The sequence below is a fragment of the Hyaena hyaena genome, unplaced genomic scaffold, assembly GCF_003009895.1.
Source record: "Hyaena hyaena isolate Hyena2069 unplaced genomic scaffold, ASM300989v1 scaffold_118, whole genome shotgun sequence".
Taxonomy (NCBI): domain Eukaryota; kingdom Metazoa; phylum Chordata; class Mammalia; order Carnivora; family Hyaenidae; genus Hyaena; species Hyaena hyaena.
The window spans coordinates 535,962-561,502 of NW_024080751.1; the positions used below are offsets into that span (position 1 = coordinate 535,962).

The 25,541-nt window shown below is 58.2% G+C and overlaps 1 protein-coding gene across 2 annotated transcripts; it reads left to right on the forward strand.

Annotated features, from left to right (window-relative positions):
- Positions 1–43: 43 nt before the first annotated feature.
- On the forward strand, positions 44–21,678 carry GMEB2 (glucocorticoid modulatory element binding protein 2). 2 transcript variants are annotated; one of them, XM_039237004.1, is made up of 11 exons: positions 358–668; positions 3,384–3,693; positions 5,872–6,058; positions 9,243–9,340; positions 9,837–9,964; positions 14,591–14,694; positions 16,897–17,054; positions 19,205–19,276; positions 19,523–19,660; positions 19,895–20,017; positions 20,786–21,678. In XM_039237004.1, the coding sequence occupies exons 3-11, from the start codon at positions 5,928–5,930 to the stop codon at positions 21,442–21,444; spliced, it is 1,611 nt and encodes a 536-aa protein (XP_039092935.1). In that variant the 5' UTR covers positions 358–668; positions 3,384–3,693; positions 5,872–5,927; the 3' UTR covers positions 21,445–21,678. The 2 variants fall into 2 exon arrangements, with proteins under 2 accessions (XP_039092936.1, XP_039092935.1); XM_039237005.1 differs by lacking the exons at positions 358–668; positions 3,384–3,693 and adding an exon at positions 44–145.
- Positions 21,679–25,541: the final 3,863 nt, after the last annotated feature.

Sequence of the window (25,541 nt, forward strand, 5' to 3'; positions counted from 1 at the left end):
GCGCCCGGGCCGCCGCCGCCGCCGCCGCCGCCGCCGCCGAATCCCCAACAAGGAGCGGAGCCCGCGGCCGCCACCGCCGCCGCCCGCCTGACGCCGCCGCCGCCGCCCGCCCGCCGGCGCCCGCGCAGGCCCGGCCGCGGCCCAGGTAAGCGCCCGCGGCCCCCCCGCGGCGAGGCCTCTCGCTCCGCCGCGCGCCGCCGTCCAGTCAGGGGTCCCTGCGGAGCGTCAGGACGTTACGGCGGGGGGAGGGGAGCGGGGGAGGGGCGGCGGCGCGCGGCGGGCGTCACGGGCGTCACGGGCGTCACGGGCCCGCGTCAGGCGGCGTCGGCGGCGGCGTCCGCCTCCATCTTGCCGGAAGGTGGCGGGCGGGCTGCTGGGGGGCGGTGGGCATGGCCCTTGGGCTGGGCGCAGAACCCCCTCCCGCCCCCCCGTCCTGCGGGAGCCGTGCGGATTCCTCCCCGCCTTTCCCCGGCCGGGCGGGAGCCGCGGCCACGCGGGCCCCTCCCCGCCCGGCGGTGCCGCGGCCACGCGGGCTCCCTCCGTGGCCAGCGTCGGTTGGGAGCCGTGTGGGCTCGGCCCCCGCCGCGCTCGGGGGCCCGTGCCCGTGCGGGGCCATTGGTAGGAACCGTGTAGGCGGGGATCCGGCGCCAGTAACGACGTGTTACCAAGTTGAGTAACTTTGCAATTCGCTTGGTTGATTTTCCACGGAATCCATGTTCTCTGTGCTAACGCTTTAAATACAAGTGTGGATTACATCGGTCTTGTTTTTGACGTACAGAAAACGTGTGCATAATTAATAGAGCTTGATGAATCTGGAGATGTGCGTGCTGGGGAAACCATTACCCCATCCCGACTTTCGCCTCACAAAGCTTCCTCCCACCCCCTTATTTCGTGATGAGAACGTTTAACGCAAGAGGCACCTCCTGGGCCAATTTCCAGTGCGTGGTCCGTGCCGCCCGCGGGCGCCGTGCTGTGCGGTACCGTCTGCACCGCAGCCGGAACCGCCGCGGAGCCCCTCCTCCGCCGGCCCCTGGCAGCCCCCCGCCCGCTCCCCCTGGAAGCCGGGTCGTGCCGCGCCTGGCTCCTCTCACCCCGCGTGTTAGCCCCCGGGTCCGTCCGCGTGGCCGCGAGGTTACGTTCTGCTGTGTGCACACCGCGTTCTCTGCATCCGCTCCTCTGCCCGTGGCCTTTGGCTGTTGCCACCACGGCTGCTGGGAAGAGTGCGGCCGGGAACGTGGGGGTGCAGGTCTCCCTGGGAGACCCTGATTTCATTTCCTTTGGATCCGTACCCAGACGTTGTTGGATCAGATGGTAGTTTTGTCTTTTGAGGAACCTCCGTACTGCTTCCCACAGTAGCTGCACCGATTGGCATTCCCACCAAACAGTGCCCGACGTCGGGCTTGTTACCCGGGGAATCTGTGCAGTAAATTCAACTCCAACATGAGATGAACTAGGCAGAGTGCTTGTCCCAAAATATTTCTTTATAGGAAGTATCTTAAACATTTTGGTAAGATGAGGAGGGGCGTCTGGGTGGCTCAGTTGGTTAAGCGTCCAGCTCTTGATTTCAGCTCAGGTCATGATCTTCTGCTTCGTGAGTTTGGGCCCCGCGTTGGGCTCGACCATGACCGCTCAGAGCCTGCTAGGGATTCTCTGTCCCTTCTCTGTCGGTGCCCCCCTCAAAAAAAATAAACTTTTAAAAAAATTTTGGGGAAGACATACGGAGAGCGGAGGAATTTGTATATGTGCATAGAAACACGGAGTTTCTATGAATTTAAAACACCGTAAAACTGTATTCAAGTCTAGGGTTTAAAATAACAAGCCATTTGATGCCTGAACTGAGAACGGCGGCCGCTGAAGTGGTTTCTCAGAGCCAGAAGACGGGCGTGTCTGGCCCAGTCTGGCCGGGTGGGACGCGGATGCTGTGGTTGATGCCAGAGCTGGGGGTCTGTGACTCGCTGACGAGGGCAGGTGAGGCCCAGACTCTTCCAGAAAGGCAGGAAGGTCCGGAGGGGCCACCTCCATGCAGGAAGAGCAGCTGAAAATCCAGATTTTTTATGTGAACCCTGTGAACTCTGACAAAGTTGGCAACCAGTTTTGAAGTTTGGAAACCCTGTGAGGATCCAACTAATGGTGCCGAGGGCCACCGTGTGCGACCTCAGCTGTATTCTTAGTGGTGTTTTTCTCAAAGGAAAACATTTGTGATCTTGCAGAAGACTCAGGAAGCTGTGTCTGCATTCGACGTCCTGACAACATACTAACAGTTTTGTGTTGTTTTCATATATTTTTGCTTTTAAGAACGCTCTTTAAAAAAATGTTTCTTCTTGTCTTATTTACGTCACAATTCACTGGGGCCTGATCGACACGTCAGGAACCCAGGCCCTGGGAGTAGGTTTCTGTCTCAGGTCCACCTCGTGCTAGGGGCCCCGAAGGTCATGCTCACCCACTGGGGAGGTTCGGTTCCTGTGCCCGGGGCTGGATGACACCGCCCTGCCTGCTCTGTGTCTACATCACTCCGTCAAGGACTTGAACCTCATTCTGTGGAGTAACTTGCAGATGTGTTGTTTTGGAAACTTAATCCAGTTGCCACTGGAGAGACAAGAATACAGTTTTGTGCGTTTATACTACTTAGTCCTCTGCAAAGTGTTGAAGTTTGGGGGAGGACACGTGCGTGTAGGTTGACGCCTGCCTTTCTGCAGCTTTGGCTGAAGTGGGACTTTTGTCATCCTGTGGAGCGGCATTGTGACCCAATGAAAATAGAGGTCCTTGCTTGGTAAGATAGCTAAACCCTGAGACATTAGCACCAAAACTCAATATTAAGTTCAACTTTAATTGATTGGTTAATTAAAGATTTTATTTTTTAAGTAATCTGTGCACCCACCTTGGAATTCGAACTCAAAGCCTTGGGATCGAGAGTCACACATCCTCCACCGACTGAGCCACCCAGGAGGCCCTTCAGTACAGTTGTTTATTTTTATTTTTAAAAAATTTTTTAGATTTTATTTATTTCTGAGAGAGAGAGAGACAGTGTGAGCAGGGGAGGGTCAGAGAGAGAGGGAGACACAGAATCTGAAACAGTCTCCAGGCTCTGAACTGTCAGCACAGAGCCCGACGCGGGGCTCGAACCCATGAACTGTGAGATCATGACCTGAGCTGAAGTCGGACGCTTAACCGACTGAGCCATCCAGGCGCCCACAGTACAGTTTTAAAGTAGACTTTTACTCTTGTTTGTTTAAAAGTCTTTGTTTCAAATCTTAAACCTAGAACACAGAAGTTATATTTTAGAAAATGGGGTTTGGGCAAGCGTATGATGTCACGTAGCACCGTTAGAGCGTGATCTGGCGTGTTTTCAGTGCCCTCAGGTCCCCTGTGCTTCACCCCTTCAGCCCTCTCTCCCGCAGCCCTCCCACAGCCACTGGTCTTTCACCGGTTCCCACGGTGCGGCCTCCCAGACCGGCTTCTCGTAAGGTTCCTGCGGGCCTGGCGTGCCTTCGGGGCTCCTCCGTCTTCATCTGAGTAACCTTCATTGTGCAGAACATAAACCCTGTTACCCGTTCAGCTTTTGAAGGACTCCGTGTGTCACAGCGGGCGTAGAGCAGCATTCGCCCGCTTCGGTGGGCCGTGGGAGCCGTGCCACCTCTTCCCTCGTCCGTGCTGCGTGTTACTTGTCATCTGCGTTGGAAGTCCTGCCAGAAGGTGCGGAACTTTTGCTTTCTAGCTGTCATATAAAGAACGTGAGAGAAAAGCAGTTTAGTGTGTGTTTACCCAGCTATTTACCGTTTCCGTTGCTCTTTTTCACTCTTGAAGTTACGGGATTTCTCTGTTCGAGTTTCCCTTCTATCTGAAGGCCATCCGTGAGCACTTCCTTTGGACCAGGTCTGCTCGTGCCCAGTTCTCTGACTTTTCCTTCGTCTGAAAATGGCTCTGTTTTGCTTCTATTTCTGTAGGCTCTTTACACTCTTGTAGAGCCCTGGCGGCCAGCACTCTGCCAGCACGGTGTCGCGCCCATGCCCACTGCTCTCTGTGAACACCCTTGGCCCCTTGAGTCGCTCTCGGGCAGGTGGTGTGTCCTTTTTTGTCTGGCTGCTTTCCAAACTTTTTAAAAAAATGTTTGTTTATTTTGAGAGCATGAGAGACGGAGCGCGAGCAGAGAAGGGGCAGAGAGAGAGAGGGAGACCCAGAATCCGAAGCAGAATCCAGGCTCTGAGCTGTCAGCACAGAGCCCGACGCGGGGTTGGAACCCACGAACTGTGAGATCATGACTGAGCTGAAGTCGGATCCTTAACTGACTGAGCCACCCAGGCGCCCCTGCTTTTTAAATATTCTTACTTTGTTTTTGGTTTTCAGCAATTCGACTGTGATCTGGGCATGGATTTCCTTGAGTTCATTCTGTTGGAGGTTTGCTGAGCTACTTGAACCTGCACATTTATACTTTTCACTAAATTTGGGGTGAGGGAAGCGGTCAGGTATTATTTCTTCAAACTGTTTTTCCTGCTTCACATTCTTATCTTCTTTCCTCTGGGCCTTCAGTGCTCTGGACGCCCAGCTCCCTCTGAGCTCTGCTCCTTTGTTTCTCCACCTTGTTTCTGTTGGGCGCTTGGCTCATTTCTGTTGACCTGTGTTCAGTTCATCATTTCGCCTCTGTCTTCTCCCATCTCCGTTCTGATAGTGGGTCCATCCAGTGAGTTTTGTATTTCTGTTGTTACTATGTTTTTAATTCTCAGACCTCCATTTGGCTGTGACTCCTGTTCCTGTGCTGAGACTTCTTATCTTTTCACTTGTTTCCAGAATATCTGGCTTCATTCCTGAAGCCTGGTGCACCAGCTGCTTTAAAGGCTCTGATGATTCATTTCAGACTGGGCTTTTCTTGATTATTTTTTCCCTTGAGAATTGGCCAGACTTTCCTGCTGCTTTTTATGTCAGAACATTTTGGATTGTATTCTGGTTGTGTTGTGAGGCTGGGGGGGGGTCTTGTTTAACTCTCAGAGACAGTTACATTTCTGTAACAGCACGAAAGCAGCCTGAGGCTGCAGGTTTTGAGCTCCTTCTGTGGGCAGCGTCCTCACGCTAGCTCTGTCTTTGGAGCCTGTGCTGTGCTCTCCGGGGCTGACCTGTAAGTCAGTTCTTGAAACCCTGGATTTGCCATTAGGGTCAGGCCTCCCCACAGACAGGCACCCTTCCCACACCTCCCTGCTCCGCATGGCGTCCCCCACAGTCTCTGGCCCCAGGGTCCTCTTCCTTTGACTAGAAACCTTTGGCTTTCATGTGTCCTCCGTGCTGTGAGCCCCAGCACAGGGTCTGCTTTGGGCAGGGTCTGCTTTGGGCAGGGGTCAGCATGGGGAGCAGGAGAAAAGTGGGGGCCCCCGGTCTCTAGTCCCGCAGAGTTTTAGGAGCCTGCTGGGCCACTCCCATCACCGTTTTAGCAGGGACTGGGGCTGGCCTGAAGCAGAGCCAGGAGAAACAAAGTAATCATACAAGCAGGGCCCTTCTTCCTTTTCTGTCCCTTCCGTTTCTGCAGACTGGAGAGCAGACTTGTCTCCAGATACTTACCGTGCGCTGTTCTGAAATGCAGGCTGCCTCCGGATTGGGGCTGGGGGACTCCCCTCCACAGCAGTCCACCTGGGTCCTGGTCTCCTGCCCTGTCCCCTGCTGTGTGACCGTGGAGTTTTCGGGTCCATGTGCTCTGTGCGTTCTGCGCGGGGACCGTAGCTGTGCTCTCCCGTCTGCACCAGAACCAGCTGCCCTGGAGTAGCCCTGTCGCTGTCACATGTCTCCAGAAGCAGTGGGCATGGCTGGAGGGAGCATCTGCGAGCTCTGTTGTGCGGGCGCAGAGACCCCCTGACACCCCATGCCCTGCCTTGTGGTTTCCTCTAGGGCTTGGGACCCTGGCGGAGTGACCGTCTCGTCCCGGCGTCCTCTCCAGCTGAGCCATGGCAACCCCGGATGTGAGCGTCCACATGGAGGAGGTGGTGGTGGTGACCACACCAGACACCGCGGTGGATGGCAGCGGCGTGGAGGAGGTGAAGACTGTGCTGGTGACAACCAACCTGGCTCCTCACGGGTGAGACAGGGCCTCTGTCCTTTGAGGGCCGCTCTGGCCCTGGTGTCCTGGGCATCGCGTGAGGGCGGGGACGTCCGGAGTTCCCTTGACTGAAGTGTCTGTGTTGGTGGAGAGTGTGAAGGAAAAATGGAAACCTCATATCAGCCAGGAAGCAAAGATAATGCTTGATCTTTGCCTTTTTCCTCCCTCATCAATGTGGGCGCGCGGTTTTCATTTCCGGAGATGCAGGGTCATTAGGCTTTCGATAAGATGGACAGTGGGAACAGCTGGGAACTGCTTTTGCAAAATGAAGTCAAGGATCCCATAACTTTCTTGACAAACCGCACGAAAACAGTTTTTTCCTCCTCATCTGTGGTAGATGTGCGAACAGAGTAGCAGTTGGCAAGAAAGGTCACGTCTGACTTGAGGGAGCTGCCACATGGGGCAGAATGGCTCCTGCCTGTGCGCCCGCTGTTGCCCCGGCCCCGCTGGAAGGGCGGCATGCAGGAACAGGCCACCGGGTGGGGGGTGTCGCTGGCGGCCCCGGGCGCGTCCTGCTGGGGGAGTCCAGGCCGGGGCAGGTCTGCTGTCGGTGTCTGCTCTGCAGCGCGTGACCCGCTCAGACTGACGTCAGCGCCGCACTGCAGCAGGGATCAGGGGTGCTGTGGCCTTTTCCCTACCCGACAGAACTTTTGAGAGGAAGGCGCTCGGCCCAGGACCCGGCCTGCGCGCTGACTCCCGTCGCTGGCAGAGAAGACGCTCGTGTTTTCATTCCCTTGTGCTGCTCGCTTGCGCAGCGGCCTAGAGACTTCCTGCCTCACCTGCGTGGCCCTGCGCCCGAACCTGTCCTGGCTTTTCCAGCCGGCCTCCTGCAGACAGGATGGCGGGAGGGCCGGCTCGGGGGCTTGCTGGGCTTCACGGTCGGGTTCTCAGGGCTTCGCTGACGCGGCTGTCACTGTGGAGACGTGGGGCCTCCCCGTGGGTGTCCCACCTGCCTTCTCGTGTTGACTCCGGTTGGTGTTTACGTGGTCTGTGTCCCTGCCGCAGGGGCGGGAGCAGGTCTCTGGACAGCGACCCCGTGTCTCCCTACCACATGCCCTGCAGTGACCTGCCCTTCCCAGCAGGAGGCGGTGCCCAAGCACCCTCCCTTGGGTTCAGGCCAGCCTGTGTCAGGAGCCCTCACCCATGGCCATTCTCGCAGAGGTGCTCTGGTCCAGGCCACGCCGGCTTCATGTCCCTGCCCCCCCCCCCCCCCCCGGTGCCTGGAAGACCAAATGGTCGTTTACGGAGGACAGGAGGGGTTGCGTGTGGCTTCTCCCTGGGGGAGAAAACCCCATGCCCCAGTGGAGGCAAGTTGATCTCAAGGGACCTAAAGATATTTCTCTTCTGTGGGAGATTTTGCCTGCTACCATATTGTGTGGAAGCTGAGATTCACTCGTGCTGTGTGTTTAGGAAAAGGGTGGGGTGAAGGGGGCAGTCACCTGCTTTGTGGGCGCTGAGTTCTTTCCCGGCCGGGTGTTTGGGGGAGAGCTTGGGAGTGTCCCTCATTTGGGAAAGCCCGCTGATGTGCCACTCGCCCACCACTCTGCCCTGGCGACGGGCACACGGGCCATGTTGGGAGGAGGCACGCAGTGCTATGCAGACAGCCAGCCGCTCCCAGGAACATTTACTCTAAGGAAAGAGGACTTTTTTCCTAATGAAATTTGAATGACATTAAATGACAGTGACTTTGCCAAAGAAAGATTCCTTCCCTTGGACTGTGTGCGGTGGGTGGGCACAGAGGAGGGTCGTGTGCCAGATGGTTGGGTTTCCCCAGGGCGGTCCCTGTGGGTGGCCTGCTGTGTGTGCACGTAGCCTGTGGCGGGCCACCTCTAGCGTGTGGCACACCGAGCTCTCGCGCTGGTGTTCCCTGCCTCCCTCTCCTGACTCTCTCGGGGACCGTCCCGGTTCTCCTGTGTGGAGGAGCCTGCTCCCTGTTTGGACATCATCCTTCCCACTTCTGAATTCTGGCTTGGAAGGTCACTTTCCCTGAGCTGCTGCATCCCGCTCAGAGCGCTGGTGTCCCCTGGGTGTGACGCTTCTGTAGGAGCCGCTCCTGAGAGGCCCCAGGCAGCAGGCTCTGAGTCTGCTCTTGTCAGCTCTCGTCCCAACCCGGCTGGAGCTGGAATGAGGTCTCGGATGCTCAGAGTAGCCTTGACTGGGTGCCCACCTGGGCGCTGTGGGCTGGCAGGGGAGTGGGGACCCCGGCAGCAGCGTGCCGCTCTCGGGGGGAGCCTTCCCGGACAGGTGCACTTGCAGAGAGGAGGGGAGGGCGCAGGGGGCGCTGTCTGACCCTGTGGGAGGAAGGAGGGCTGGGGGCATCTGGGCTGGAAGTGCTGACTGAGACCGTGGGAGGGTGAAAGCCCCCCGGGGGTGGCCCAGGGGGTGGGAGGCCCTGCGTGTGCGAGCTCACCTCTTCCCACGGAAAAGCGCGCGTACAGCCCTGGCAGGGAGCCCCGTGCAGCCCCGGGACCGGCTTTCTGCGCGGCTGTGCAGGTGGCCCCGGCTCGAGGGTGCTGCACACGGGTCAGGATCTCCGCTCCAGGTCGTGGCCTGTTTCCTCGGGGCCATCGTGGCAATCCGAGGGCTCCTCGTGCCGTCTACCTTTTCCTTTCTTCTTTTAAAAAAGAAAATTGTTTATGGTGTTTTCCCCCCCATGCAGAAAGCTCTTACTTGTAATTTTTAAAGAGAAAACTTCTCTTTTATTTCTGCGTTTTGTATTGTTTGGGAAGATCCGTCACCACTTTCAAACCATTAAATTTCTTCTGCTTTTCATGCTTCTGCGGTTTTGCTCTTACCTGTGCATTCGATCTGCACGTAAGTTTTGCTGTCACGTGAGCGTGGCCGTGGGCCATCCTTTTCTTTCTTCCTCACGTATTTCCTGATAGTTTATGTAACCTACAAAATCATTATAGTAGAAATAAAAAAATTTCGTTAAAGAAAGAAGAGGAGGTTTAAAATTCCCACTTAGGTTTTATTGTCTCCACGGATGTGCCCTGGTGGTGGCCCCGGGGACACTCGGGAAATGCCTGCCGTCACCGCAGGGTCCCCGTCCTGCACAGCCCTGCTGGGGCCCTGGGCCACCTTGGGGAAGGGGCAGCGTACTGGCAGAAGGTGCACCAGGCGCGCTGTCTTTAGGGCGAGCTGATGTGTCCCTCCCTCCTAGGGGCGACCTGGCCGAAGACAGCATGGAGACAGAGAACGCGGCGGCGGCCGCCGCGGCTGCCTTCACAGCATCCTCGCAGCTCAAGGAGGCCGTGTTAGGTAGGGAGCCTGCCTGCCTGTGCCCACGGGCAGCCCCGGCAGGGTTTCCCCGACTAGGGCTACAACTAGGGGACTGGAGGGGCCTCCTCCCGGTGGGAGGGGCCCGCCCTCTGGCTCCTGCCCCAGGGGCTGTTGTGACGGGCAGCCAACGGCTAAAGGTCTCAGAAGCCTTCAAGACAGAATCAGTTTCTCTAGAATTATTCCAAGTATAGCTTGATTTTATTTCCTTAAGTGGCTTTTCAGTTGAACGGTCCTTTAATGTGATTATGCTAACATTACCGTCATAAAATCGATTTTTGTGACTTTGCCTGAACCGGTAACCCCAGGGGGACTGGTGAGTGATGTCGCTGCCCACCCGGGGCTGTCGCAGGCCTCCCTCCCTAAGCCTTCGTCTCTGGCTTCTGTGTGGTGGCTGTCATGCTTCTGCAGGACGTACTGGAGAGGTTGTAACTGGTTTTGTCTCTACCCTTTCCCTGCCGATGCTCCTTGTGAGAAGTGAAGGTGGCCGAAGAGGAGGAGGGGCTGGAGGCTGAAATCGTGTACCCCATCACCTGCGGGGACAGCAGGGCCAGCCTGATTTGGCGGAAGTTCGTGTGTCCGGGCATCAACGTGAAGTGTGTTCAGGTGAGGCTCCGACACTGCCTGGACACAGACGCGGGCGCCAGGCTGGCGGGAGGGAGGCCCTGGGGGCCCTGCGGTGGCCTTGAGGCAGACAAAGTCCCTGCTGGGGGTGGGGGTGTGACGTGTGGGGTGTGGAAGGCGGGAGTCCCCTGTGCTCTGGAGGACAGAGGAGCGGGACGACAGGACGTGCTGAGGGCACAGGCGGAAGCTCCGGGAGCTCCAGACTCCCTGCTTCTGGAGGCGCAGCCGTGGGGGAGGCCAGGGGAGGGGCCGTGCTCGTGCGGGGGGCGCCACAGTCGCCGAATGGGGAGCCTTCTTATTTGGCAACTTGAATGAGTTGTGTCCTAAAGCATCTTCCAGACACTCCCTTAGGCTGGCACAAATGGATGAAATACTCCAGCTGAGGCACTGAGTGAAGGTGGGGCTGTAGAAAGAAGCAGGGTGTCACCTCCAGCCTCTGCCTGCGGAGCCAGCCTCACACGGGCCTCCTCAGCACCGCAGGGCCCGGGGCTCCCCTGAGGTGTGTGGGTGGGGGGCAAGGATTGTCCCCTGTGATGCTGTTACTTCACAGGGTCTCTCCCCTCAGTGTCAGGGTGAACCACTAATAGCATGCCCCTGGCACCACTCTGTCCCCGGGGCAGGGACCCTCCTGTCCCCCCCCACCCCCCAGTCTCAGCTCTGAGGGAAAGAGGGACCCTCTTGAGGAGCGTTCACATGGTGGCTGCAGGGTCTGAAAATTGTGAGCGTGTAGTTGTAAGGGGCTCCTGGCTGGCAGTTTGCCCAAGAATTGTACAGAAGCAAATGACAAATCCCTTTTGGAAGTTGGAAGAACTCGTCTTTATTGCAGGTTTTGAGTAATTTCCGCAAAGTTTCAGGGAAGGAGCAGCTCTGAGCTCACAGGAAAACCAAACATTCAAGTGAATGCACCCAAAAACCACGGTCAGGGTCAGAGCCACAGACACTTAAGGCGTCGGAATTTTGAGACGTAGAATGTTAAATGAGGCTTAATTTATCTCAAGAAATGAAAGAGAGGCTTGAACGTGGGAAAAGCATTAACATATTTAGAAAAGCAAACTAGGAATGAAACAATTAAAGTAGAATTCTTAGTAGTTAGCTTTTGCAGCACATTAGGCATGATTGAAGAGATAATTCATGAACTGGAAGGTAGGAGTAAAGAAGTTATCCAGAATACAATCCAGATAAGTAAAAAGAGGATAGAGGCTGGAGAAAGGCTGATCCATCAGTTGAATTCTGGAAGCAAGGAGAAGGGTCTGAGAACTTTCATGGCAGAAGAAAGCAGTCCGCAGTGTGAGAGGTGTAACAGACTCCACGCCGCAGGAGTGCAAGAGACCAGCCACGTTCCGAACAGCTGTGGGCGCTGCTCCAAGGCCTGGCTCCGTCTCGGACAATCTCCTACCGAGATAATTAACGACAGACTGCTTTATCACTCAAAATAAGAGTCAACGAGTCTGTATTTATTGCAGTATATTTTATGGTGTTTATAGCAAATAAATAAATAGACGTAAAGCTCTCGTTTTGGGATGCCAGCTAACAGACAGAAGGGGATGGAGCCTCAGCTCCGAGCGTCTGCCCAGACCGGCTACTGAGGGCCTCTTGAGCCAAGGTGTTGCCAAGTCTGCGGACAGCGCCCGTCAGTTAGGTGCTCACTACAGAGGAGAAAAAGCAGCTCCACAGGGAAGCCTGGCTGGTAGCTCGTTACCCAGGTGAGGAGACATTTGTCACAGGTCTCCTGATCGAATAGGCAGGGATTCTCTGGTATTCCTACCAGAAATCCATAATTTGAATCTACTCATGAGTAGACATGAGGGACAGACAGTCCACAAGAAATTCACGTACGTGGTTCAGAAATGTCAAGGGCAGGAAGACACAGGCGGGCTGTTCAGGGAGCAGGTGTGGTGCACAGTCTGGGCAGGGTCTCACCTTGGATAAGTGGCTACACAGGCTGTTACTGGGGCAGTTCGTGTAGATTGCCTCTGGGTGCTGCCTGTGGGTAGATTACACGTGTTTGTGTGTATACATTTTTTTAATGTTTATTTTTAAGAGTGTGCATGCATGAGTGGGGGACGGGCAGAGAGAATCCCAAGCAGTCTCTGAGCTGTCAGCACAGAGCCCAGCTTGGAGCTTGAGCCCACGAACCGGGAGATCATGACCTGAGCCAGAACGAGAGCCAGACACCTAACCGACTGAACCGCCCAATTAGATACTGTGAACTGTGAGGTCCTGAACTGAGAGCGGGGCTTCCCTAGCAGAACTTTTTTCTTAGGAAACAGACAACATAGAACAAGGGCCTGAGCCGCACGATAGTTCCCTCCCGACGGTGTGGAGGAGTGGCCGGACTGTGGGGAGTTGGGGAACCCGGGAGGGCCGTGCCTACGTTCTTCATGCTCATATTCCATTTACTCTGTAAGTTCAAAATAATAGAATAACAAGTTAGAAGCAAAACCAGGTTTAGCACAGAGAGCATCCTGATGGACTGCAGAACGAGAGACCGGGAAGACCCCAGTACAGCCGAGAGCAGCCGGTTACCGAGGAGCAAGAGTCCCACTGGAGGCTGAGTCCCTGGGAGGCCCCGGAGCGGCCGAGGGCAGCGGGGCCGTGTCCTGTGTGAGGAGAAGAGCTGCGCACAGTGGAATCATCGTTAAAAACTAGAGGGGATGAAACATGTGTTTCAGACAAAACTGCCTTTGCCACGAGCGGGTCTCCTGAGGGGTGTTCTAGCAAGTGTGCTTCAGGCGGAAGGAAAGTTCTCAGGTGCAAGAGGGCACGAAGAGCGAGGGAAGTAAAGACGTGGGGTGAGCCCAACACGGGGAGCCTCCAGCCCTGAGATGTGTCGCATGGAGACTATTTTCTAATTTTTTATATTTTTAAATTCTTTTTTTTTTTAATGTTTTATTTATTTCTAGGAGAGAGAGAGAGAGAGAGCGTGAGCAGGGGAGGGTCAGAGAGAGAGGGAGTCACAGACTCTGAAACAGGCTCCAGGCTCTGAGCTGGCAGTCAGCACGGAGCCCGATGCGGGGCTTGAACCCACGAACCGCGAGTACATGACCTAAGTGAAAGTCGGACACTTAACCGACTAAGCCACCCAGGCGCCCCTTAAATTCTTTTTTTATTTAGTTTTTGAGAGAGAGAGAGAGACAGAGCCTGAGTGGGGGAGGGGCAGAGAGAGAGGGAGACACAGAATCCCAAGCAGGCTCCAGGCTGTCAGCACAGAGCCCCACGCAGGGCTCGAACTCACGTCATGACATCATGACCTGAGCTGAAGTCAGATGCTTAACTGACTGAGCCACCCAGGCGCCCCAACAGGAAGACTTTAAAGACAGAGAAAACGTGGCTGCCTGGCCGTGAGGTTGGTCAGCTCTGGACTCTGACAGCCCAAGTGGGCACAGCCCCCGCCCTAAGTGGTGTGCGATCTGCCAGCTAATGGAGAAAACCCGAGAAGTCAACAAGTGCTGGTCAGCGCAGAGGGGGGCAGGAGAGGAGCTAAGGCAGCGTGTGGAGGCGGGAGTGGAGAAAAGCACGAGACTTGGGAGAGGTGGACCAGTCGGGCGTGGCCAGGGTGGGCCAGAGACCGCAGCCCAGATGGCATCGTGTGCTGGTAGAGGGGGCAGTGGTGTCACACCTGGGGAGAGCGCAGGACGATGATGCGCCTGGGGGCGGGGGTGGGGGTGGAAAATGGCATCATGCCTGGGGGCACAGAGGTGGTGTCTTGTCCGGGGATGGGAGGTGTTGGGCAGAGGCTAGGCCCAGCTTGGACTTCCTGCTGGCTTGGGCAGTGTTCGGGAGGTGTTCTGACTCCGCTGCCTGGGCTCACAGCCCATCTCCCCAACCAGCTGGGTGAGGGGCCAAGTGGCTTCCTGGACTCAGTGAAAGGAAGTATGCAGATGCTCCGGAAATTCAGAGAGCCCCTCCCGTCATCGGGGCGGGGGGTGGAGGCAGGCTGCATGCACTGGCCGTGACCTGAGTCTGCCGGGATGCTTGGCGCTCTGCGCTCCCAGCAGGATGTGCAGAGTGACCCCAGCTAGGCCAGTGGCACTTCCGTTTCTGCCTCTGCCGAGACCCCGTGACCACCCTCTCTCCTGCCTGCTTGTTTCCCGACTAGATGCAGTTTTATTCTCATGTTTTGGTTTCAATATTTGCTTGCTTAAGAAGATTGAATAAGATATTTTAGCTTCTCAAGCCATCTGAGCTCCAACATTGGGTGGAACTGGCCCCAGAACCCTGACGTTGAAGTGGATGTGATGTGTGTGCATTGGTGTGTGAGGGATGCGAGGCGTGTGTGTTGCGCTAAGCGGGTTTGCTGAGTCCCATCCGACAGGGACTTGCCTTTCTGAGCTCTCCCTCCAGGGCCCAAGCACTCGGCTCCCTCCCCAGGTTTGGACCCCCCCTCCCAGCCCCTGATTCGTTCTTTTCCCTGAATGGAGGTTGCCACTGGTTGAAGCCTAAGTGCCTGATGGAGAGCAGGCCTGCGGCTGTTGGAGCCGCGCCACGGCCCTGCGCCCTGCCCTCCTGTGTGCCTGTCGCGGCTGGGCTCCGGCACGGGGGTCGGGCAGGGGAGGCGGGGCCGCCGGGGGCTGTCCTGACGCTGCCCTGCTTTGCTTCCCTCCACAGTACGACGAGCACGTGATCAGCCCGAAGGAGTTCGTGCACCTGGCCGGCAAGTCCACCCTGAAGGACTGGAAGAGGGCCATCCGGATGAACGGCATCATGCTCAGGTGCAGCCGCGCGGGGCTGCTCTCTCACTGGCTTTCGGCCCTTGTTTGTTTTAAGTTTATTCATTTTGAGAGAGAGAGAGGAGGAGAATCCTAGGCAGGCTCTGTGCTGTCAGCTCAGAGCCTGTCGCAGGCCTTGAACTTACAAACTGTGAGATCGTGACCTGGGCTGAAATCAGGAGTCAGCTGCTTAACCGAAGGAGCCACCCAGCCACCCTAGTGTTTGAGCCTTTTAAGCCGAGGCACATTCTGAATAGGAGGTGAGCCGGCCGTGCCCGGGACGGCACCGGCCCAACCCCTGCCCGCACGGGGCTCTCGTCTGCTGTCCTCACACTGCCTCCCTGTGCGTCGCCGTATTGGACGATGTGCTTCTGCGTCTGGGCGCACCCGGTCAGGGGCCCTGGTCTCTGACCCACGGTTCGTGTCCGTCTGGCCGGTCTGCCTTGAGGAGGTTCCATCCCGACCGCACCTGGTTCGGGGGCCACGTGTCGGTGTGTGTGTAGCTCCCTGACCTCTCCCGTCATTGGCTGAGGCTGTGCTGGGTTGGCGCCCACACCTGCCTGTCGCTGGCCGTGTGCCCTTGCTCAGGTGCCTTGGCTCCTTTTCCCTTGGAGCTTAGTCGGGAATCTGGAGGAAGGTTTGGGCCGACTCTCTGCTCCTTCAGTGACATCTAATCCCAGAAAAGAGAGGATGGAAGCTTGTGCGTCAGTCTCCCAAGGGGCCTTTCGCTCGTCTGCGTGGGCCGGTTCTCAGGCTGGTGTGAGGGCTGGTCCTGCTCTGCTGGTCACCCTGGGTCTGTGTGACCTGTCCCCCCCTGGCCTTCTGTCCCCTTTCCTGTCACCTGTGCAACAGGAGTGGTGCTGGCCCTTCTCAGAAACCTGAGGACACATTCTAGGCTTTAAGTTCATACCCCCAAGAATGTAGCGTTTCCTATTTCCTGCTTGGCAGCAGCGTCTCACCCCTTCTGATGGGGTCGAGGCCACCTCTGCTGGCTGTTCCCACCCTCCCCACCTCTGCTCGCGGCACGGCTCCTCCCGCATGCCTTTCCGGGGGCCGCAGCTGTCTGTGGCGGCGTCTGGCATAGCTGGACTGGGTCACTTTGCTGCTGAAGGGGCTGCCCACCTTCATGTGTTTTCTCGTGGGAGAAGCTGTCATGGGCGTGTTTGCTGCCTTGTGAGGTGCCTGGAGCCTCTGCAGAATCCTGCACCACCACCCTGTGCAGTCTGCCCGGGAACCACCGTCTGGGCGGCTAGACACCCAGCAGCCTGCTTAGTTAGACTTATGCTTCTGGAGCATGCCTGCTGCTTTGCACCCTCGCACTCAGCCCCAGGTCCCCTCTGCATGCTCCTGGCTGCCCTCTGTGCCCCGTCCATCGAGCCCCTGGCTTTCTAAAAAGTATCTTGGTGGCCCAACCGTGAGAAGGCCACGGGCTATTTCCTTGGAAGAGGACTCGGGGGGTGGGGGGTGCGCCCTGGGTCATCTGCAAGCCCTGAGGTCAGGCACGCTGTCAGCAATGCAGAGGCCCCGTGGAGCCTCCTCACCCTCGCACAGGTTGAGGGGGGTGAGTTGAGACATCCCCAAACTTAAACCCAGGCCATCCAGAGAGGCCGCAGTATTGGGCCTCCCTTGGAGGCTGTCCCTGGCAGGGGGAGACGTGCTGTGCTCTCCTGATAAAACTGAGGCCAGGAAGCGGGCCGCCTTGAGTGCGCAGCAAGAAGCCAGAGGGGCCACACTGTCCTGCGGTGCTGGGCGCGGGCCGGGCCGGGCTGCTCCTGGGAGGTCTCTTGTCCCCTTCTGCCTCACGATCATCTGGTGGGCGCACGGCGTCCCTGGGACGCTGCCTGCGGGGCCCTCCTCTCTCTTTCTGGGCACCAGCCAGCGGACCAGCAGTTCCCACAGACCTTCCCCTTGCGCGGGCGGCAGCAGGTCCTCACACTGCCTAACGGAGCCCTGGCTGGAGGCTGCTGGAGAGGCTCGTCTGCAGCGCCTGTGGCACCCGCCCCGTGGGGGTGCGTCCTCCATTGGCCACTTTACAGCTGCTGCCTCTCCTGGGACCTGCCCCCAGGCCAAGCTTTCCCTTCCTTGCCTCCAGGACCTGAGGACACTTGAGCGGGGTGAGGGGACACGAGCGAGGCCCCTCTTCGGGTCCAGCCGCGCAGTCGGGGCCCCGGCCGCATCCTCAGTCTCTGGTCTTCTCTGCCACAGAAAGATCATGGACTCCGGGGAGCTGGACTTCTATCAGCACGACAAGGTCTGCTCCAACACCTGCCGCAGCACCAAGATCGACCTCTCGGGCGCCCGCGTGTCACTGAGCAGCCCCACTTCAGCCGAGTACATTCCGCTCACGCCTGCCACGGCTGATGGTACACGCTGGCACACGGGCTTGTTTGTCCTTCTTCTTTTTTATGTTTGAGAAGAGCATTAGCAGGGGAGGGGCACAGACAGAGGGAGAAAGAATCCAGGCGGGCTCTGCGCTGTCAACACAGCCTGACGCGGGGCTCAATCTCATGAACCGCTAGATCGTGACCTAGAGTCTGAAACCAAGAGTCAGACACTCAACCGACTGAGCCACCCGGGTGCTCCTCGAGGCCTTGGTCTTGCAGGCAGTTTGATCTGGTCCCAGGGAGGCCCCTGCACACCTCTCCTGGACTGTCTGCCACCCTCACCCCCAGGCTCGGCTGCTCCCCCTGGGCCCGCACTGTCGGAGCTGCCCCCTTTCTCACTGGGAGGGTCTAGCTGAATTGCTCTTGTCATTGACAGAGAACGTTGAGGTACTTTTTCTTAACTCAGTCTTTTTCATCATAAAATACAATAACTCACGCGTAGAGAAGCCTGTAAAGTATAGTAGCTGTCACCAGCCTCCAGTAGCAGGCCACCAGGCCTCCAGTGGCCGTCACCAGCCCCACCGGTTCAGGGGTGCCCCCTTCGTGGCTGATCCAGCCTCCGGCCTCACCCTCTGGGCTGCGCTCGAGTCAAGAGCCTGCACTGCCTGCAGCCCCTGCACTCGGCTCAGGCGTGTGCATTTCCTGCGACTTGGGTCTTGGTTGATGCATTTGTGATCTTCCACATTGACGCCTGCAGCCGTGACCTGTGGGTGGACTAGATGTCCCCTGGAGGCCTTCCGGCTTCTTGGAAGACATTCTTTTTAATGCTGAAGTTAAGAGTGAATTAGGTCCCTAGTCCCCTGTGCTGTGGCCTGGTGAGAATTGTGTGGGATCGCCCTTCCATTGACCCTATGTTGTCACTCTACGGGGTCAGGCTCTGGGTGCTGCCATGTGGCCAGGGACCCTTCTTGTTGCTGACCAGACAGTGGCCGTGAGGGGTGTGGGGAGGACAGTGGAAGAGGCTCAGGGCCATAGTGAGGCCGTTGTGGACTCCGATGGGCTGGCTGGCTGCAGTGCCAACAGCTGCCCGGCCTTCAGAGCCCTTCCTAGAAGCTCCAGGAACATGCTGGTGCTGGTGGTCAGAGGTGTCCAGCAGCTGCTGTGTGCAGTGATGTGGGCCTCAGGTCTTAGCTTCTTTCTGGGCACAGCCCCAGGCCGGGTCCCGGTCTGCCTCCTTGGCTGGCACGCTGCAGTGTGGAGGTGGCATAGGGCCCAGCCGAGTCCTCTCCCCTCTCCTGGGGGACTGGTAGCTCTCATGAGAATATGGTTGCTATGAGGTTGTGGGCTTGTGGGTCCAGGCCGTCAGCCCTGCCTCCTAAGTCAGCCGGGGTGAGTGACCTCATCTCCAGAAAGGACTAGGCTCTGAACGCTGCGGGCGGCACCACCGAGTCTGGTGAAGGCAGCATCGGCTTTCGGACTTAGCTCTTGGAAGCCTGTCCTCCCTTGATGGTCGGGATGAGCCTATCTGTTGCCCTTCCTGACTCACCCACATGGTGGTGTGTTCAGCCAGTGGTGTAATTAGTTAAAGATTTTGTGTCCCCTTCACCAAGGAAAAGATCCAGTTATGCCCTGTGTTATTCTAAGCATGGGATATTCCTCAGCAACACATCTTCGTTGGTCAGAGGAGAGGCCTGCCTGAGGCCGGGGAGCTGATGCGGGCTTGGCCTTAGGCCAGGTCCGTGTGAAACCAGGCCTCTGTCAAAGGCAGCCAAGCGCCAGCTGTGTGCGCACATGTGCGGGCACCAGAGCCGAGCCAGAGGCTGAGCCAGTGTGCATGGCGTGGGTCCCTCAACATGCCATGTCTCGTGATCTAGGGAGGTGCAGGGCCGTATTGATGCCTTGGGGATGCTGGTAAGGGCGTAAATGTCCCCAGAAGAGCCAAATGGGGCAGTTGTGGAAGCTGGCGATGGGCTCAGGGAGGCCCACTTAGCTCTCTCTTTGGGTCTGTCTGGAGGCAGCCGTGGTCAAGAGGTTTAACAGGCGGGGCATCTTCTGGTTGCACTCACACCCATGTCTGGGGGTTCTGTGAAAATCCGTGCAGAGGGGAGATTCAGAGCTGGTGTTTGGGTGGCGGGTGGGAGGCGGCCTGCTGTCAGGAGGGGCTCACTGTGGCTCCGTCTGGGTTGTAGTGAACGGGTCACCCGCTACCATCACCATAGAGACCTGTGAGGACCCCGGTGACTGGACCACGGCCATCGCAGGTATGGGTCCCGCCGGGCAGGGGGGCTTCTTGTGGGTGGTGGCGTGGGGGCGGCGGTGCGTGCAGGGCTGCCCTGGGAGGGATGCAGGCGGGCCGGGGGTGCCTCCTGGAGGAGGTTCCAGTATGGAGGGCGGAGTGCTACCTCCAGGGCCTCTGCCCCTGACCCCCAGCTCTCTGTGCCTGCCTGTGGTTAGAGGCCCGTGCGGGCTGCTCTGTGCCGCCTTCTGAGCCTGTCCACCCCTCACAGATGACACGTTTTCCTTCTGGCGAGGGCTCAAGGATGCGGGGCTGCTGGACCAGGTCATACAGGAGTTCCACCAGGAGCTGATGGAGACCATGAAGGGCCTGCAGCAGCGGGTCCAAGACCCCCCCCTGCAGCTCCGAGGTGAGGGGCTCATGTTTGCCTGGCGTCTTCCACTCTGGGGGGGGGGGGGGCGGGGCGGGGGCAGAGGTGCTTGGCGGCCTCAGGATGCCAGACGAGTCATTGACTCAGGCCCCGGTGGCGCCATGGTTGGGCTTCTGGTGGCGGAACAGGGCCATGTGGGGGACGCTGTGTGTCCCTGGGGCGCCCCCGTTAGGCCGGGCCCCATTCTCACCACGTGCTCGCCTTGCCTTGAAGATGCCATCCTCCTCAACAACATCGTGCAGAACTTTGGCATGCTGGACCTGGTGAAGAAGGTGCTGGCCAGCCACAAGTGCCAGATGGACCGCTCCCGGGAGCAGTACGCCCGGGACCTGGCAGGTGCGTGTGGCGGCCCCCTGGCTGGCCCTGGTCACAGCCACGCGGGAGGCCGGGGGCTGCTCCCGAGAGCCCAGGGCGGGGCCGGGAGTCTGGAAGGACCAGCAGAGAGGTGAACAAGAGCCACTGTCACCCCAGAGTCACCTCTGACGCCTGTGCCGTCTTTCCCGGTCTGTCCCGTCATCTACACTTTGGGAGGCTTATGTGTGGGTTTTGACCTACTTTTTATCCTAACGTGTCATGAGACTTTCCGTTCAGTGATTACGAAGATCGGAGGGCTAGGATGGGAAGGTCTGTCTCCTTGTCCCGCAGCTTGGAGGGGCAGTCAATGAGGGCCCCACGGAGGGTATCACTGTTGGGGGGTGAGGCCCCTGATCAGGGCATGTGTGGTCTGATGCTCTGTTCCGTCCCGTCCCTGCTCTGTTGCTGTGTCTTCATGGCCCCTGAGGGATGTTGTTTTCTTAATTAAAAAAAATTTTTTTAAATGTTTTATTTATTTCTGAGAGAGAGAGAGACAGCGTGAGCAGGGGAGGGTCAGAGAGAGAGGGAGACAAAGAATCCGAAACAGGCTCCAGGCTCTAAGCAGCACAGGGCCCGACGCGGGGCTCGAACCCACGAACCATGAGATCATGACTTGAGCTGAAGTCAGACGCTCAACCGACTGAGCCTCCCAGGTGCCCCAGCTGAGGGATGTTCTGTGTGCCGTGTCCCCGCGGTGACACTCCTGCCCCCCCACCCTCGTGGTAACGCTCTGTCCCTGTCCTCTGGCAGCCCTGGAACAGCAGTGCGATGAGCACCGACGCCGAGCCAAGGAACTGAAGCACAAATCTCAGCACCTCAGCAACGTGCTCATGACACTCACGCCCGTCTCCCTGCCGCCCCCCGCGAAGCGGCCACGGCTCGCGAGGGCCACGTCTGGACCAGCTGCCATCGCCTCGCAGGTGCTCACCCAGTCTGCCCAGATCGCCCTCAGCCCCGGCATGCCCGTCTCCCAGCTGACCGGCGTGCCGCTCGGCAAAGTGGTGTCTGCCCTCCCCTCCCCTGCCCTGGGTAAGGGGCCCACGCAGGCCGCTCCCGCCGGCTCCCCGGCCTCGCCGCTGCTCGGGGGCTACACGGTGCTGGCTTCATCGGGCGCCACCTTCCCCAGCACAGTGGAGATCCACCCGGACGCGTCCAGCCTCACGGTCCTGAGCACGGCCGCCATGCAGGACGGCAGCACTGTGGTCAAGGTGGTGAGCCCCCTGCAGCTGCTCACCCTGCCCGGCCTGGGCCCCACCCTGCAGAACGTGGCCCAGATGTCGCCCGGGGGCAGCACCATTGTGACAGTGCCCACGGGAGCCGTCGAGAGCGCCGTGGCTGCCTCGGGCCCTGAGGAGCACACGGCCACCATTGAGGTGGCCGCCATGGCGGAAGGCCGGGAGCACAAGTAGACGTTGGTGGAGGACAGGCCCGTCGTGGGCACAGGGCTGGCCTCCTCTCCTCGGGCCGCGTGGGCGGGAGCACGGTGCCGGCGCCCCACGGGCCACGTCGGGCTGAACCAAAGAGAGGAAACACCAAAACACGACGAGAAAAAGGGATTGAAAACAGACCTGTGCAGCCAGCCCTCCACTCGGAGCCTCCTCCCCTTCTTTCCTGGGAAATACATTTTTCCATCTGTTGCTTAACTGATACTGTTTACACGTCGGGCCTGATGAGGAGCCGGACAGAGAGGACGAGGAGGCAGAGCCGGGGAGCGGGGTGCAGACCCCGTGGGTGCGAGGGGCCCCTGGGTGGGCCGGAGCCGGCTGGGGGAGGGGGTGTCACTAACACATGTCTTGGGAACCGTCCCCAAGTGTGGAAACCCATGGATCCTATGGATTTGGTTTCTTCCCACAGTTTTCTGTAGGGTTAGTGTGGCCCGGCGCCCTGCTCCCCTGTCTCCGGGACTGTGTGGGCGCTGCCGCGGCTCTGCGTGTGGCCCCGGTCTGGGGCTCCCGAGCACCTGGGGGTTGGAGTGCAGACCCCAGGCCCTGGCAGCTTGAGCTTGCATCTGCCCAGGGGTGAGAACGGGGCAGCACCCCCATCTCCCTCCACCCGGCAGGGCCCCCAGGGGCCGTCACACACGCACTGTGGGCGTTGCACACACACTGTGGGTGTTTTTAAGTGGATTGTTTAGTAGGCTTCTTGGAAGAGTCAGATTTATAGCATTTTCACGCTAAACAATGCTGAGTGCCTAGGCTTCCCGAATTTGCTCTGGGTTCCAGGGTGTTTTGTACAGGACTGTAGGAACGGCCCGCAGGTGACTGTACGGGGGTCCCTGCCGTGAGCTCCCAGAACCGGCAGGCCCCCCAGGGGAGTGTGAGGGTGGCTGTGCCCCTGGGGCTTTGGTCCCGGGGTGGGGGGGCACGGGGTGCAAGCAGAAGTCAGGAGCGGAGAAAGATTTGTGGGGGCTGGGTATCGACCCCTGTGCCCAGTCTGCTGGTGGGGCCACTATGACAGCTTGGCCCCGGGACTCCCCCAGCTCCCCCCCACCCCCACTGTCTGACACTGGTGCCTGAGGGCATGTGGGGGGCCCAGGATGTCCTCTGGCAGGGCCATCGAGGGCTGTCTGCAGGTGTTATTTGGGACCCAGAAGACCAGGCAGGGGTCCCCTGCAGGCCTGGTTCCCGGGCCCCCCCCCCCACCTCCAGTTATGTTCCTGCTGAAGATCTTCTCTAGGGGAAGGGGAGGGGGCTCCAGAGACCAGCCGCTGCCCCCACTTTGTGCTTTGAAGGGAACTGGGTTATTTGTCCGTCCTTCCATCTGTCAGGTGCCCCAGAACCACCTGAGCGGCTCTCGGCCCCCAAGTCAAGCCACTGAGGTGGTCTTTCTCTGTTTCCTTTCTGTTGCAAATGGGTTTGTTGTTGTCACGGGTCAGATGGGGTCCACACTCCTCGCCGCTGAGTCCTGACGCCTTCGGCATCGGGGCCCAATGGGCATGGGCACGGCCCAGCCAGTTCTGCCTGTCTGCACCAGCTCAGACCACGTAGGAAAAACCACGTCTCGCCCTTGGAGCCTTTGTCAAAGTCAGGAGCGCCCGCCCCTCTGAAGCTGCTGCCCTGCCCTCAGACCACAGGCGCTGGAGGGAAGTTGGCGCCAGAGCTTCAGAAATGACCGCAGCCCCTCTCCCTGCCCAGCACCTGTGCCTGGGAGGCCCCTCCACCCCTGGGGGCGCTGGCTCCCCTTCCAGTCCCCTGGGGGCGCCGGCTCCCCTTCCAGTCCCCTGGGGCAGAACCGCGGGCTGTGTCTGAGGGGCAGGGGCGGTGCCCTCTGGGGCAGGGAAGCATCCGGGTTCTACTTTGTACGTTGTTTTGCAAGTATCTGCTTGGTACTTTGATTTAAAGTAAAAACATTTTTCGTAATTTGTGTCCGACTCGTAAGATGAAAGGTGGTGTGTGCAAGTTCGTATAGGTGTGTGCCCACTGCAGAGGGCGCACACACCACGGCCTGCCACCCACTCCTGAGAGTGTGGTCTGGGGGCCCTCCCCATCGCCCCCGCCCTCCCTGTGCGGTTTTCTGGAGGCCGAGAGGCTTGATGATGCCCTCGAGTGGTGGGTTGGCCACCTGCTGAGACAGCCCGCGAGTACAGGCCTCAGGGTCCTGCACGAGCCGGGTTCCCAAGGTGAGAAGGCAGGGCCGCCGCGCCGAGGCAGACAGGGTAGCGCCAGGGTGCGGGCTGAGCGCCCTGGCCCTGGTTAGGGGAGGCTGGCGGGGAGAGGGAGCGCCGTGGGGGCCCCCCAGGGCCAGGGCGTCTTCCGCAGGTGTCCGGGGGAGGGGTCTGTTTGTGTCCTGGGTCCCGTGCCCTCCACAGCCCTTTCTAGGGGTCCCTTGACCACCAGGCCTCCCACTGCAGATGCTTTGAAGGCTCCCCACTCCTCTCAGGAGGAGCCCGGCCCCTGGGCCCCTCAGCCCCTAGTGCCCAGGGCTGCTCCTCATCCTTGCTGGAGAGGCGTGGCGGGGGGGGCTCTGCAGCGGCCCGCAAGCGCAGAAGGGCAGCCCTGCATTGTGGAGCTGCGAGTGGGAGCCTACCCCGGGGACACCCACTAAGGGGCCATGCCCATTCCTTGCAGTGTGCGAGGTACAAGGGCCACGGAGCTCGCAGCACACGTGGTAAAAGCAGCCCTTTGGAAACTCTGGTTGCAGATCCGAGCCAAAAAGCTTGAGAAACACCCCTTGTGGAGGATTCCCTCTTCCGTTAAGCAATGAATGTGCCTTCCTGTTTCTAGTTTGGGGGTGTTCTTATCTTTGCCCTAAATTTTAGGTTGTCTGGAATCGATATCGCTATGTTAGCATTTATTTATTTTTGTTTGGGAGAGGCATGGAGTATCTTTTCCTTTTTTATTATTTTTAATGTTTTTATTTTATTTGGGGGGGGGAGGGCAAAGAGAGGGAGACAGAATCCGAAGCAGCTCCAGGCTCTGAGCTGTCAGCACAGAGCCCGACATGGGGCTCTAATTCGTGAACCATGAGATTGTGACCTGAGCTGAAGTTAGATGCTCAACTGACTGAGCCTCCTGGCGTCCCTCCTTTTCTATTTTCATATTTCATTTTTGTGTTTTGGTGCATTCCTGATAAGTACCAAGTAGCTTCAGCTGAGGCTGAGGTCGTTTTGACTTGTGCTTTCTGCCAGGCTGGCTCTGCTTTTTTTTTTTCCTTGCTGTTTTCCTACGTGTGGATAACTCAGCTCTCTTCTGCGTGGTGGCTTTAAAACGTGTCCACAGGGGCGCCTGGGTGGCTCAGTCAGTTAAGTGTCTGACTTTGGCTCAGGTCGTGATCTGATGGTGAGTTCCAGCCCTGTGTCAGGCTCTGTGCTGACAGCTTGGAGTCTGGAGCCTGCTTTGGATTCTGGGTCTCTCTCTCTCTCTGTTGCTTCCCCACTCATGCTTTCTCTGTCTCAAAAATAATAAACATTTTAAAAAGTTATAAAATAGGGGTGCCTGGGTGGCTCAGTCGGTTAAGCGGTTGACTTCAGCTCAGGTCATGATCTCGCAGTTCTGTGCCGACAGCTCAGAGCCTGCAGCCTGCTTCGGATTCTGTGTCTTCCTCTCTCTCTGCCCCTCTCCTGCTCGTGCTCTGTCTCTCTCTCAAAAATAAATAAAACATTAAAAATAAATTATAAATAAATGCATGCTCTTTTGGGCCTGATCGCTCTCACTCAGCGGATCGTACTTGGGTTTCCTTCGTGCCCTGGTGAGCATGCTTGCCACGCTGTGGTTTCCTGGGTAGCATTTCATTATACAAATACACCAGAATTTGTGGGGGTGCCTGTGGGCTCGGTTGAGCAACCAACTTTGGCTCAGGTTATGCTCTCACAATCCGTGGGATCGAGCCCCACACTGGGCTCTGTGCTGACAGTGTGGAGCCTGCTTGGGATTCTCTTTCCCTCTCACTGCCCCTCCCACATTTCTCTCTCTCTCTCAAAATAAATAAATAAACTTAAAAAAAAAAACCAAATACACCAGAATTTGTTTATCTGGTAGCCTCACAATGAACATTCATGTTGTTTACA